Genomic DNA, 15,422 nt, shown 5'->3' with positions numbered 1-15,422 from the left:
CAAAATTAATTCTCTTTACTAAAACGTGGTTTTTAAATTACTTAATTTCCAATTAGAATATACTCTTCTGTGAAGTATTTCTAACGCACATGTAGCGAACTATTTTAGAATGCGAGAAAATTGAATCCAATCCACTGTGCAAATATTTCAGAATTATCGTGTAGAAGAGAAGTGACATTCAGTTTGCTGAGCATTGTAGCGACGCGACGAACGGTCGAGTCTGAAACACTCGCCCGGGTCAATCCTACCGACTGCGCCATTGTCGTGACCCGGGCGAGTTTTTCAGACTCGACCGTTCGTCGCTACAATGCTCAGTAAACTGAATGTCACTTCTCTTCTACACGATCATTCTGAAATATTTGCATAGTTGATTGAATTCAATTTTCTCGCATTCTAAAATAGTTCGCTCCATGTGCGTTAGAAATACTTCACGGAAGAGTATATTCTAATTGGAAATTAATTAATTTAAAAACCACGTTTTAGTAAAGAGAATCAATTTTGTTTTATTCCTGATAGCTTTATAATCTTGATCTCATACACTACACTTGGTTTTTTTTTATAGAATGAACATTAACCTAAATTACTATCTAAAAACCTAAAAATATGACTCTTTGCGATACCTAATGTGAAGTTTGCTTAAAACACGGAATGTAGAAATCGTTATTTTCTAGAATACTTCCAACTGTGGGCTACAACACAATGATGTTTCACTAACTTCAATAGTATGCATAGCAAATTGTAGCTGAAGAAACTCTTGGTCAAACGCAATTATTATCTTATTGTATCTATCTTTGTTACATAGACCGTTCTATGTTAACACCGACGAGTTGAATCCAGGTTCAAATGGGTTTGACCGTGTATACACTACAATGTTATTGTTGATTAAATTTCTCACTTTTCATCTCATTTGATTGGAGACACAACAATTGCAATGAAAGGCAAATAATTAATAGCGAGTATGTCCCATTACCGAAATTGGTTTCAGTCTAGACTGGGAGCCTACCATAGGATCAAGTCACAGCGAAAAAAAATTATTTCCATTTTTCTTCGTCGACTTTTTTTGTAAGTACTTGCATCTAATCCCATCCCATAAATTACTTATTGAAGTGAATCCAGATAAAATGTCTTTTACTTCTATTTTCTCCAGCTGCTTCGCATTTTCAGGTGCTTTTTCAATTATCGACTATAGTTTTGTTTCTGTTTGATTCATTCGATTGCTCGTTTGTCTTTATACTGCTGACGTTACTCATCCATGTAAGAGACTCTGAAAAGTATACATCCGGGTATCCTCCTCGCATATTAATTACGAATGTCAGAATGATGTAAACCTTTGGATCAGCTCGCAGATCGAGATGTTGTCAAATTCTTCTTATAAACAATACACCAACATATCCATGTCCGGTACTGTGAACCTCAATCACAGCGGTTCTCAACCTTTTTCTTGAGGGGTACCTCTTTGAACTTATGATTTAATTGATAAAAATAAAAATAAGCATAACTCATAAGATATATTAGAAACGGGTCTGAAAACTAACATGATATCCAAAAAGTTGTCTGAAATTTTCGTTATTCCGTGGAACTTACGAGTTCAAATTAATGTTTATACATCAAGCTTCGCACAAGTCTTTAAGGACTTTTGGAAGCTTCCGAGTCCTCTGAAATAGGATTCCAAGTATCTTGATAGAAAGTTCCTGCGTCTCTTGAAAAAAGGCTTCCAAGCCTCTTGAAATAATTCCGAGCCTCTTGAAATAAGGCTTAGGAGTTTCCTGAAAAGAGGTTTCCGAGCTTCTTGAATAAATATATGCGAGCCTCTTGAAAAGAGAATTGCGAACCTCTTGAAAGAAGTCTTCTGAGCCTCTTGAAAGGAGGCTTTCGAGCCTCTTGAAAGAAGTCTTCTGAGCCTCTCGAAAGGAGGCTTCTGAGCCTCTTGAAAAGAGAATTGCAGAACCTCTTGAAAGAAGTCTTCTGAGCCTCTTGAAAGGAGGCTTCTGAGCCTCTTGAAAGGAGGCTTCTGAGCCTCTTGAAAGGAGGCTTCTGAGCCTCTTGAAAGGAGGCTTCTGAGCCTCTTGAAAGGAGGCCTGAGCCTCTTGAAAGGAGGCTCTGAGCCTCTTGAAAGGAGGCTTCCAGGCCTCTTGAAAGGAGGCTTCCGAGCCTCCTGAAAGGAGGTTGCCGAGCCTCTTGAAAAGAGGCTGCTGAGCCTCTTGAAAGGAGGCTGCTGAGGCCTCTTGAAAGGAGGCTTTGAGGCCTCTTGACAGGAGGCTTCCTGAGCCTCTCTTGAAAGGAGGCTTCTGAGCCTCTTGAAAGGAGGCTTCCGAGGCCTCTTGAAAGGAGGCTTCTGAGCCTCTTGGAAGGAGGCTTCCAGGCCTCTTGGAAGGAGGCTTCCAGGCCTCTTGGAAGGAGGCTTCTGAGCCTCTTGGAAGGAGGCTTCCAGGCCTCTTGAAAAGAGGCTCTGAGCCTTCTTGAAAGGAGGCTTGAGCCTCTTGAAAGGAGGCTTCTGAGGCCTCTTGAAAGGAGGCTTCGAGGCCTCTTGGAAGGAGGCTTCCAGGCCTCTTGGAAGGAGGCCTGAGCCTCTTGAAAGGAGGCTTCCGAGCCTCTTGAAAGGAGGCTTCTGAGCCTCTTGAAAGGAGGCTTCTGAGCTCTCTTGAAAGGAGGCTTCCAGGCCTCTTGAAAGGAGGCTTCCTGAGAGCCTCTTGAAAGGAGGCTCTGAGCCTCTTGAAAGGAGGCTCTGAGGCCTCTTGAAAGGAGGCTTCTGAGCCTCTTGAAAGGAGGCTTCTGAGGCCTCTTGAAAGGAGGCTTCTGAGCCTCTTGAAAGGAGGCTTCCGAGCTCTTGAAAGGAGGCTTCTGAGCCTCTTGAAAGGAGGCTTCTGAGCTCTCTTGAAAGGAGGCTTCTGAGCCTCTTGAAAGGAGGCTCTGAGCCTCTTGAAAGGAGGCTTCCAGCCTCTTGAAAGGAGGCTTCTGAGCCTCTTGAAAGGAGGCTCTGAGCTCTTGAAAGGAGGCTCTGAGCTCTTGAAAGGAGGCTTCCGGGCCTCTTGAAAGGAGGCTTCTGAGCCTCTTGAAAGGAGGCTTCTGAGCCTCTTGAAAGGAGGCTTGAGCCTCTTGAAAGGAGGCTTCCGAGCCTCTTGAAGGAGGCTCTGAGCCTCTTGAAAGGAGGCTTCCTGAGCCTCTTGAAGGAGGCTGGAGCCTCTTGAAAGGAGGCTTCGAGGCCTCTTGAAAGGAGGCTTTGAGCCTCTTGAAAGGAGGCTTCCGAGCCTCTTGAAAGGAGGCTTCCTGAGCCTCTTGAAAGGAGGCTCTGAGCCTCTTGAAAGGAGGCTTCTGAGCCTCTTGAAAGGAGGCCTGAGCCTCTTGAAAGGAGGCTTCCGAGCCTCTTGAAAGGAGGCCTGAGCCTCTTGAAAGGAGGCTTCCAGGCCTCTTGAAAGGAGGCTTCTGAGCCTCTTGAAAGGAGGCTTCCTGGAGCCTCTTGAAAGGAGGCTTCCGAGCCTCTTGAAAGGAGGCTTCCGAGCCTCTTGAAAGGAGGCTTCCGAGCTGTAACGAAACCACAGGGCATTCTCGTTCGATGACTGAGTGAGATCCGTATCGCCCAGATCTGTTTGTCAGTGGAAGGTCGAAGAGGCCAAAACAATGATGTGGTAATGAAAGAGAACGATCAAAAGCAACAACGTGTACGTGCTGGATGAGCTTCAGAATCGAGAAAAGTTTATAATTATATTATCAGCTATTATTGAATTTAAAATCTACCTTAAATTACGTTCTTATTAAAAATTAGTGCAGTTGAATTAGAAATTAGCATGAACAAAGTTTCATGAACTAGGTAGTACTACATATCTTATTTGATTCTTACATGCTAAACCCTAACCCTTGTACATCACAGGAACATATAAACTATAATAGTACGGCTGAATTGGCTTAATTGAAATTGTACGGTTAGATTCGTTATTAATTGTAGAACCTACAAGTGAGTACATGCATTCTAAAACTTATCCTATATGTAAATCATTTAAATCTACTGAACTTAAATAACTAGGATAATACTGTAGCACGTTAGGTCGGAAGATAAATTCTCAAGGTGCGAGTTTCGGGCAATACTCATTATACGTAAACACAAAAATGTAAGTTTGATTATCTCTGTAAAACGATATCCTAACAAAAAATATAATTACAGCTTTGAAGCTGCGTATGCTGCTATCAGACTTGTGTCCACGCTTACCCGAAAACTTATCCGAATAATCTTCAAAGATTTTTTGGTGCACCAGCCTAGAATGGACACCACTGCAAAACACTGCACTAAATGCGATCGACCTGATGCAGCCGATCACCTCGTGGGTTGTGATGGATGTGACACTTGGGTACACTTCGGATGTGCGGGTGTAACGGATTCAATCGCCGATCCGGATCGTACGTGGAAGTGCGATGAATGTCGAATGCGGGAAGATGATGGAGCCTCTCAGTCACGGAGGTCTATGAATCGATCGTCTACCAGTCGACGTTCCACCCGAACTGAATTAAGCCTGAAGATGATGGAGGAGCAAAAAACATTGCGGATGAAGAGAATCCTAGAGGAACAGGCGGCTCAAGCGGCTGTGCGACAAATGCTAGCGGAAGAAGAGGAACATTTTCTGAAGAAAAAGTACGATCTGCTTATGGCAGAAGCAGACGATGCGGAAGACGGAGTCAGCAGAAGAAGCCAATTAAGTAGTAGAGCAAGCCGAGAGAAAGTTCAGATGTGGCTTAGTGAGCACCAAGTCGGCGCAGTTCAACAAGTAGTAGCTGTGTCAACTAGTAGCGTGTTGCCATCAGTTGTGTCATCGGAAGCAGCTCAGCGGTTTAGTCTCTCCAAAACCGCACTACCAATAGCGGCGTCGACGATGAACGATTCGGCGATAATGGCCTCAGATGTTACTCCTAGTGGCCCAGCGTTTGAACCGAAGAGTTCTATTAATGCGATTGTTCCCCCACAATTTCCTCAACAACACGGTAAAGTAGTTTCTTCCACTGAAATCACCTTTCAAAGGACACCGGTGAGTACATCCAAAACTTCACACTGCCGCTCGACGTTGGGCGTCGATTCCATCGAGATGGTTAATGTCGCTACTTTTCCGACAAGAAACCATGTAAAGTCCGTCCCCCATTCAACGCCGGTGGTCAGTGGTATTATCCCGCCCAGCGTAAGCAAAATATCGATGCCTCTCGAAGCAATAGGCTCCGAACCAGTGGGCAGATGTGCAGCGTTAGCTATTAGTAAAACACCGTTGACCTCTTCTAGCGGTGTTAGATTCAGTGACACTTTACCTTCGACTTGTTTTGGAGTCTTATCAAGCACCAACAATAATCTGGTAACGGTAACAGCAACATTGCCATCTGTAGTGATAAGTAGCAGCACGTTTGGTCAGTACCCAGGATTAGGTAGTTATGTTGCTAATTTTATTCCGAGTAGTTCGACTCCGAAAGTCTCCAGTCAGATGACTTCCCTAGCTGATAGTATCTCCACTCTGCATATCCCAGGGACAAAAGCTGTTTCGGGGTCATATAATCTTGTCCCAGCCGGTAGTCTTAGAGGTATTCGTAATGTTATCATTCCAACCAAGACAAATCGGCCAGCGGCGGTACTCCAACAGAGAATGTCACTCCGTCATGGTCTAACCAGAACCCCATCTCGTTCGCTACACAAACCGAATCCATACACATCCCTATTACTCGTGATTCACATGTCGTTAATTCTATGGTGCCTTCAACGTACATCGCTCCGTGGACTAACCAGAATCACATCTTCTCGTCTACACAAGCTCATGCAGTCAACAGTGGTGGTTCTGTGAGCACGAACAGTGCACTGCCACCTGAATACCAACACAATCACATTCAGCAACCGTCTTCCTTTGAAGCTGGACTAAATTTGACGACAGCTGATGGAAGAACACAGTCGTCACAATTTCCTGCTGCTGTGATACAAAGAGCAGGACCTTCGGCGGAGGAACTAGCGGCCAGGCATGTCATGCCAAAGGAACTACCAAACTTTTCGGGAGATCCTCAAGAATGGCCTATGTTTTATAGCTCGTTTTGCAACTCTACGAACGCCTGTGGGTATACGGATGCGGAGAATTTGGCAAGATTGCAAAGATGCCTGAAAGGGAACGCTTTGGAAGCTGTTAGGAGCAGATTGTTATTACCACAATCGGTGCCTTCCGTAATAGACACACTACGAAGATTGTATGGCAGACCTGAAATTCTCATTCATTCCCTTCTACGTTCATTGCGCGCTGTTCCGCCTCCGAAAGCTGATAATCTTCCATCGATAATTACATTTGGACTTGCTGTCCAGAATGCAGTGGATCACATGTGCATCGCAAATTTGAACGACCATCTATGGAACCCAACCCTGCTTCTTGAGCTGGTCGAAAAGCTCCCCCCTTCAATAAAAATGGACTGGTCGCGCTTTAAAAGAAGGAATGAAAATGTGAATCTAACAACGTTCGGCGCTTTTATGACCGAGCTGGTCGTAATGGCTTCGGATGTCACGTTTCCTGTAGATACTTATCCAAAATCCAATAAAACTGGGCAAGATAAACAGAAACTCTACGTGCACACCGAAGAGCTGCGGTCCACTAATTCTGAAGCCACAGAAAGAAAATGGTCGATAGAACCGGCTAAGAAAACTTGTGCGTACTGTGAATGCTCGAATCACGAAATTGCAAGCTGCGTCCAGTTTAAGACGCTTGATCTTAATGGTAGGTGGAAGGCGGTAAAGCAAAAGAACCTATGTAGAAGCTGTCTTATACCACATCGCAAGTGGCCCTGCCGCTCCAACAAAGAATGCGGCGTCGAAGGATGCAGGTTCCATCACAACCAGTTGTTGCATTCAGCAAAAAATGTACTACAAGATGAAGTGGAATCAGCCAGTACATTGCTGTCAACTAATGACGCCAGAAGTATTGTACACCATAATCTACACCACTCCATGACATACTCCTTGTTTCGCTACTTACCTGTAACCATCCATGGCAACGGCAAAACAATTAAAACTTTCGCTTTTTTGGACGATGGATCGTCATCAACACTACTCGAGGCTGGAATCGCATCGGTTCTTGGTATCACTGGACCAACCGACGACCTGTCTTTGAGTTGGACTGGCAATATTTCAAGGGAAGTGAAAGGATCTCAACGGGTTACGGTTGTCATTTCTGGAGATACGGGAAAATTCCAACTCAACAACGTGCGAACTGTCGATGAACTTTTACTGCCAAGTCAGAGCATGCACTATGAAATGCTACAGCAAACATATCCACACCTAAAGGGTTTACCGATTCGCAGTTATACAACGGCCACACCGGGGATTATCATCGGATTAGAACATGTTCGCCTTCTAACATCGCTTCGATTACGAGAGGGAGGAGACAACGGGCCCGTGGCGACTAAAACTCGTCTGGGTTGGTGTATTTACGGCAGAAATTCCGATCATGGTTGCGTACTGGAGCAGCTAAACCTTCACCTCGTGCGCGACATAGAGAACCGAGAACTACATGATTGGATGAAGCAATATTTTGCAGTGGAGGAATCGAGCGTTACCGTGAAGCCAGAAGCCGAAGAAGAAAACGCGCTCGAAAAATTATGGAGGCAACTACTCGACGAGTGAACGGGTCTTTCGAGACGGGGCTGTTGTGGAGGTACGACCATTTTGCCTTTCCAGACAGCTACCCGATGGCAGTACGCCGCCTGAAGGCTCTTGAGTCGAGGTTGAACAAAGACCAACACCTGAAAGTCAAAGTAAGGGAAATGATAGCACAGTACGAAGACAAGAAATACGCACATCGTATCACTCCCGAAGAACTTCAAACAACAGACCCGAGCAGAGTATGGTATTTGCCGCTGGGTGTGGTGCAAAATCCGAAAAAACCTGACAAAATTCGGCTCATATGGGATGCCAAAGCACAAGCAGGAGGATTGTCATTCAACGATATGTTGATCAAAGGTCCGGATCTCCTGGTTGCGCTACTCTCCGTTTTACTCCGTTTTCGGCAAAAGAACATCGCGGTGGTCGGCGACATAAGGGAAATGTTCCATCAAATCTCTATACGATATTTGGACAAACAATCGCAAAGGTTTCTGTATCGTTCGAACCCGGAAACACCTCCTCAAATCTATGTGATGGACGTAGCAACATTTGGCGCAAGCTGCTCTCCTAGTCTAGCGCAGTTTGTAAAAAACAAAAATGCTGCGGAGTTTACCGATAAATTTCCTAGGGCAGTGAAGGCGATTGTGGAAAACCACTACGTGGACGATCTCTTAGATAGCGTGGACACGGTGTCAGAAGCGGTGCAGCTGATCAACGAAGTGAAGTACGTACACTCACAGGCGGGGTTCGAGATCCGGAACTTCTGTTCAAACTCCACGGAAGTTCTTGCTAGGATAGGAGAACGACAAGTCCCCCAAAAGGTGTCAATGAACCTGGAGAAGTCCTCGGATACGGAACGTGTATTGGGGATGGTGTGGAGGCCGACAGAAGATGTCTTCACATTTGACCTGAGCATAATGAAAGATGAGATTAAAGCGCTAATTCAGAGTTCTGTTACTCCAACTAAACGACAAGTCTTGAAAGCAGTGATGTCGGTGTATGACCCGCTGGGGCTTGTTTCTCACTTTGTCGTGCACGGAAAAATTCTCATGCAGCTAATATGGAGATCAGGAACGGATTGGGATGAACTAATAGCTGCTGAACTCCAAGAAAAGTGGGAATATTGGTGTCAATACATGCAGCGCTTGGACGAGGTGATAGTGCCACGGTGTTTCTTTCCAAACGTGGCAAGCATCGCTATGGATAACTTAGAGGCTCATCTCTTCGTCGATGCTAGCGAATCGGCCTACGCAGCAGTACTTTACTTCCGGTTCGAAGACAACAGTCAGCCAAGATGCGCACTAGTAGCCGCAAAAACAAAAGTCGCACCATTAAAGCCTTTATCGATACCTCGACTTGAGCTACAGGCGGCAATGATTGGAGCGAGGTTGCTGGACAACGTCTTATCCTCCTTGGATCTTACTATAACGAAGAGATATCTTTGGTCTGATTCTACAACCGTACTCTCTTGGTTGAGATCAGATAGTCGTAGATACCACCAGTTTGTTGCGTTTAGAGTTGGGGAGATCCTTATGACGACTAGCGTGGATGAGTGGAACTACATCCCATCTAAATTGAACGTAGCAGATGCTGCCACTAAATGGAAGGATGGACCTAGTTTTGACAATAAAAGCCCTTGGTACAACGCCCCAGATTTCCTCTACAAGTCGCGGGAATACTGGCCTAAAACATCTGCAGTAGATAAGGTAGATACAGATATTGAGCTTCGTTCCGCTTTCTTGTTCCATGGTACAGTGCAACAACCACTGATAGATTCAGCAAGATTTTCTAACTGGAACCGCTTGTTGAGAGCAGCTGCCTTTGTTCTACGGAGTATTCGTCGTTTCAAAGGAGAAAAGTTAACAAACCCATGTCTGTTGACACAGGATGAACTTCAGAAAGCTGAACATCTACTTTGGCGACAAATACAAGCTGAGGTTTATCCCGACGAGGTAGCAATCATGAAACGGAACTTCTTGCGTCCCGAAGATGCTGTGTCAATCTCAAAGTCCAGTCCGCTATATCGTCTATCGCCTTTCATGGATGAGTACGGAATCATCCGAATGAACAGTAGGATTACAGCGGCTCCGACGCTTCCAATGGATGCGAAACGCCCCATTATTTTGCCCAAGAAGCATATGGTAACTATTCTAATCGTGGAGCATTATCACCGACGATACCTTCATGGAAACAGAGAGACAGTGTGTAACGAAATGCGCCAACATTTCTACATAACAGGTTTACGAGGAGTAATCCGTCAAGTGTCCAGTAAGTGCCTTTTTTGCCGCATTAGGAAAGCTGTTCCTAAACCGCCCATGATGGCACCCTTGCCAGAAGCCAGAGTAACTGGATTTGTAAGACCATTCACCCACACTGGGGTGGATTATTTTGGGCCATTAATGGTGAAACAAGCTCGTAGCCTGGTAAAGCGCTGGGTGGCGCTATTCACCTGCCTCACAGTTCGCGCTATACACCTAGAGGTGGTACATAGTTTGTCGACACAGTCGTGTGTGATGGCAATTCGACGTTTTGTGGCTCGTCGTGGTTCCCCAGAGTCATTCTACAGCGACAATGGTACAAATTTTGTGGGGGCAGGAAACCTACTGGTGAAACAGATCCAAGATATACAGAATGATTGCGCCTCGGCGTTCACCAACTCTAAAACCAGGTGGTACTTCAACCCACCGGCTGCGCCTCACATGGAGGTTCGTGGGAGCGTATGGTACGCTCCGTGAAAACCGCTATGTCAACCATTGCTGACCATCCACATCACCCAAGTGACGAGGTACTAGAGACGGTAATCTTAGAAGCTGAAGCTATCGTCAATTCCCGGCCACTCACTTACATACCCCTGGAGTTCCCGGACCAAGAATCCTTGACACCTAATCACTTTCTGCTATACGGTACAAAGGGTGTTACACAGCCAGAAATAGGGATCAACACGGTCGAACGTAATCTACGGGATAGCTGGCGTCTTTCTCAGAGTTTAGTGAACCATTTTTGGACTCGTTGGATTCATGAGTACCTCCCGACAATAACTAGGCGTACAAAGTGGTTTGAGCCAACCAAGCCACTCGAACCAGGAGACCTAGTACTGGTAGTCGAGGAAGCAAAGCGGAATGGGTGGCTACGAGGAAAAGTAGTTGAGGTGACAAAAGCTGCTGACGGACAAGTGCGGCGTGCCGTGATACAAACAAAAAATGGACTAATAACTCGACCTGCAGTGAAGATTGCACCACTGGACCCGCGATTATCTGGATTTCCCGGAACTACACGGGCGGGGGAATGTAACGAAACCACAGGGCATTCTCGTTCGATGACTGAGTGAGATCCGTATCGCCCAGATCTGTTTGTCAGTGGAAGGTCGAAGAGGCCAAAACAATGATGTGGTAATGAAAGAGAACGATCAAAAGCAACAACGTGTACGTGCTGGATGAGCTTCACAATCGAGAAAAGTTTATAATTATATTATCAGCTATTATTGAAGTTAAAATCTACCTTAAATTACGTTCTTATTAAAAATTAGTGCAGTTGAATTAGAAATTAGCATGAACAAAGTTTCATGAACTAGGTAGTACTACATATCTTATTTGATTCTTACATGCTAAACCCTAACCCTTGTACATCACAGGAACATATAAACTATAATAGTACGGCTGAATTGGCTTAATTGAAATTGTACGGTTAGATTCGTTATTAATTGTAGAACCTACAAGTGAGTACATGCATTCTAAAACTTATCCTATATGTAAATCATTTAAATCTACTGAACTTAAATAACTAGGATAATACTGTAGCACGTTAGGTCGGAAGATAAATTCTCAAGGTGCGAGTTTCGGGCAATACTCATTATACGTAAACACAAAAATGTAAGTTTGATTATCTATGTAAAACGATATCCTAACAAAAAATATAATTACAGCTTTGAAGCTGCGTATGCTGCTATCAGACTTGTGTCCACGCTTACCCGAAAACTTATCCAAATACGAGCCTCTTGAAAGGAGGCTTCCGAGCCTCTTGAAAGGAGGCTTCCGAGCCTCTTGAAAGGAGGCTTCCGAGCCTCTTGAAAGGAGGCTTTCGAGCCTCTTGAAAGGAGGTTTTCCGAGCCTCTTGAAAGGAGGTTCTGAGGCCTCTTGAAAGGAGGCTTCCGAGCCTCTTGAAAGGAGGCTTCGAGCCTCTTGAAAGGAGGCTTGAGCCTCTTGAAAGGAGGCTTCTGAGCCTCTTGAAAGGAGGCTCTGAGCCTCTTGAAAGGAGGCTTCCGAGCCTCTTGAAAGGAGGCTTCCGAACCTCTTGAAAGGAGGCTTCCGAGCCTCTTGACAGGAGGCTTCCGAGCCTCTTGACAGGAGGCTTCCGAGCCTCTTGACAGGAGGCTTCCGAGCCTCTTGACAGGAGGCTTCCGAGCCTCTTGACAGGAGGCTTCCGAGCCTCTTGACTTGACTTGAAATGAGTATCATAGTTCTTCATCGTAAGTTGTGCCGTCCAGCTGCAATTCACTGTTTTTTTTATGTTTCTGCATACATTTTTTCATATAAACTTCCAATGAGTTTAGCTCCGCCCAAACGTTGACCGTTTTGGCTGAAATTTTGTCCAGAGCATCAGGGCATCAAATAGAACCGAATAAAAGGGCGGCCCATCATAAAAAACTGAAAAAAGTTTTTTCCATACTAATTTGAGCCACCCTAATTGGTATAATAATTTCGGATAAAATTGTTTAGGAATACGTATTGCGGAATATATCGTAAACATTTCTAGAAACACATTTTAACAACATCAAAAACATTTCTGATCTATAGTATAGTATGATCTCATGCATTACTTTTTCATGCTACTTCAGACCTTCGACACCTGGAGTTCAGATCATTGACTGTTGGAGAGATTTATAGATCTAATAATTTTTTGATCCTATAAAACCGAAAGGACGCACGTTTAGTCACTAAAAATCCATTTATGTTGTGTACATTACATTCAGTATCTATAATCAATCCTAAGCCCTCAAATTGCTCGATTCATAGTACAATTTCCCAATTTTCAGTCAATCACGGAGTAGTACCTACGAATTGTATGATCTTAATGCTTAGGTTCATGCTTATGCTTAATTTTATTTATGAAAATACATTGTAGAAAATAAAAAAAACTAACTATTGTCTTTCCTTATTTTGTTTTCATTACAGATTCAACCTGCTATGGCAAAGCAACTGTTAGCCAACTAGCCTTCAAAGGATCCGTCTCAGTAGTGATAGTTAGTGTAACCGCAATGTGCCGCGTAGTGCCGTGTAGTGTTTTAGTTGCGAAATATACGGAAATGCTCGCATCCGATCGGTGAAAGCCACGCCCACAAGCCGGCAGATGCCATGTCATTGACTGCGTCACAACCACCAGCATCTCTGTTCGAACTGCAGTTGTTGTCGAGGACACCGTCACCATCGCCGTCGTCCTCGATCTCGTCTAAATCGCCACCAGAGCACTCAACGTCGTTGGTGAGCTCGTCGGTGACCTCATCGCCAGAACAACAACGGTCGCAAAAATCGCCGCAAACCTCACCGTCGTTGGTGTCGCTCTCCGTGCTTTTCGTACGAAGTGGTGATCTGTCCGCGGGCTGTCACAAGGCAGTCACACTCCAGCAGTTAGAGTTAGGCGCAAATTCAGTTTGTTTGGAGTTTCTTAGCGTTTACGTGTTGCTATTATCCATACTCGTAATAGTGCCCGGTTATCGTCCCGTAAGAATAGCGCATAAGGATGGCAATAGGCAACTTAGTTTTATGAGTTGAATAGAGAAGATGTCTGGATTCATGTAGCGGTGAGTTTCGTTGAAGCGTAGATATTCGACTACCTAGATAGTTGTTTACCCTTTTCGTTTTCAAGTTTCCTCTATATAATGTTACTTTTGGTGTTGTAGGGCATGCGAGCTGTCCTTCCGTGTTGCAATGTGAAGGAACAGTTTAAGAGTTTACTTACGCTAGACATGGAAATGACTATTTTATCCGAAGCAACGCAGGCAAAACGATAGTTCAACTGAGTGATCTCTCTGTATCTTTGCGTCCTTCCCCTCTCTCTATCTGTTGCTTTCGTATATGTGCGTAACCAGTGGCCCTATGGTGGGCGATCGCGACCGAGAGCGTGAAGCGGTGCGCTGGGAACTGGGGGAAACTACACCACCCCCGTTTAATAATGGTGGGCCTGGTACCACGATGTGCAGCGGTTCGGCAGCGCCGGGCAGTTCACTGCCGGGCAGCAGCTTCGACGATGGAACCATCAATACTACAACGAACATCGGCGGCTATGGAGGCGGAGGAAGTAGCTCTGGCGGCTTCGGTGGAGCTAGCCTACCGGGTGGTGGTGGAATTCCTGGCGGAGGAGGAACAGGCGGCGGTGGCGGCACTTCAGGCGGTGGTGGGAGTGCAAAAGAGGTACGTTACGCGCCCTTCCCTGTTCAGTCTCCGTCTCATCCCGCTTCTGCAAGTTATACGCAGATGTCCCAGGCACCGCTACAAAGGGCACATTCCAGGTAGGCTCTCCGTTCGATTGAATCAAGCTTCGTAGCTTGAATTGTTGATCTCATTCTTCAAACTCAGATCTATGTCATCAATACCACCGGAGCCCTTCATGATAATGCGCTCCAAGGCGCTCAATCGACGTGTTTTGATCAATGTAGGTGGCGTCAAGCACGAAGTCCTATGGCGAACACTCGAACGTCTGCCTCACACACGACTCGGAAGACTGCGCGAGTGTAACACGCACGAAGCAATATCGGAGCTATGCGATGACTACTCACTGATAGACAACGAATACTTTTTCGATAGACACCCGAAGAGTTTTAGTTCGATTCTTAATTTCTACCGCACCGGCAAGCTGCATCTGGTGGACGAGATGTGCGTGCTGGCTTTTAGCGACGATCTCGAGTACTGGGGCGTGGATGAGCTGTATTTGGAGTCCTGCTGTCAGCACAAGTATCACCAACGAAAGGAACACGTCCACGAAGAAATGCGAAAGGAAGCGGAAAGTTTACGCCAACGGGAGGAGGAGGAATTCGGCGACGGAAAATGCGCACAATATCAAAAGTACCTCTGGGAGCTCCTCGAAAAGCCGAACACTAGCTTTGCCGCTAGGGTAAGTTTAGCTCGTTAGCGAAACCATCTTCTCTACCACTCGGGGCAAGAGTGGTTCTCGGTAACGAGATTTTGTTTTCCTCTTTAACATAACAATCCAAATGCTCTTTTCAGGAATCATTCATCATCGATTACCGCATTCAGTTTGTGCCCTCTTTGAGTTTCTTTCCGATGGAATCTTTCAGTTTCATTAGTCTCGTTTCGTTTTTTTCGTTGGTTTCAGTCTCCCTGTCAATATCCCAAAATGTATTTTTCCCTGCCGTTCGTCGTCGCAAATACATAGAAGAAGCCTAATGACACAAAATAGCAATCAGAAAACACTTTCTTGCCAATCACGAAAAAACAACCAGGCTGTCACATTTTTAGGGATTATTTATTTTCATGGTGCTGGATTTTCGTCGATGAAAGTGGATGCAAATCGGACACAGTCGTTGGTATTTGGATCTGAATAGTTTATGGCTTGTGAAAAAACGCAATGACCAAAAACTGCGATTTGGAAGAGGATTTATATGTCTTATGAGCATTTATAACCAAATGCTTCTCGTGGAACTTCTGATAAATGTTGATAAATGTTCAATATTGGTTGCAACATTCAAAATGAATAAAAAAAATGTGCCACAGAAGTACAGCGTCATTTGTCTCATCAAAACTACCTACTTATTTTTTAGGAAGAAGCATCTTCGAGACATAATTTTGTACTGACACTTGAAATA

The 15,422-nt window shown here is 45.0% G+C and overlaps 3 protein-coding genes across 3 annotated transcripts in view; 2 read left to right on the top strand and 1 right to left on the bottom strand.

The window, feature by feature from the left end:
* LOC134211150 (potassium voltage-gated channel protein Shab-like) overlaps positions 1 to 15,422 on the bottom strand; it is a 593,106-nt gene that overhangs the window by 349,027 nt on the left and 228,657 nt on the right.
* LOC134209368 (uncharacterized) lies at positions 7,765 to 10,338 on the top strand. The gene has a single exon (XM_062685354.1). It carries the CDS (start codon positions 7,765 to 7,767, stop codon positions 10,336 to 10,338), a length of 2,574 nt encoding a protein of 857 aa, XP_062541338.1.
* LOC134211147 (potassium voltage-gated channel protein Shab-like) overlaps positions 12,774 to 15,422 on the top strand; it is an 88,947-nt gene continuing 86,298 nt past the window's right edge. The window contains 3 exon segments of the mRNA XM_062687790.1: positions 12,774 to 13,400; positions 13,500 to 14,108; positions 14,176 to 14,710. Coding sequence (XP_062543774.1) covers positions 13,675 to 14,108; positions 14,176 to 14,710 — 969 coding nt within the window. The 5' untranslated portion in view covers positions 12,774 to 13,400; positions 13,500 to 13,674.

The sequence above is a fragment of the Armigeres subalbatus genome, chromosome 2 (genome assembly GCF_024139115.2).
Source record: "Armigeres subalbatus isolate Guangzhou_Male chromosome 2, GZ_Asu_2, whole genome shotgun sequence".
Taxonomy (NCBI): Eukaryota; Metazoa; Arthropoda; class Insecta; order Diptera; family Culicidae; genus Armigeres; species Armigeres subalbatus.
Note: the sequence above shows the minus strand (reverse complement) of the source record. Positions and strands in the feature narration are given on the sequence as shown.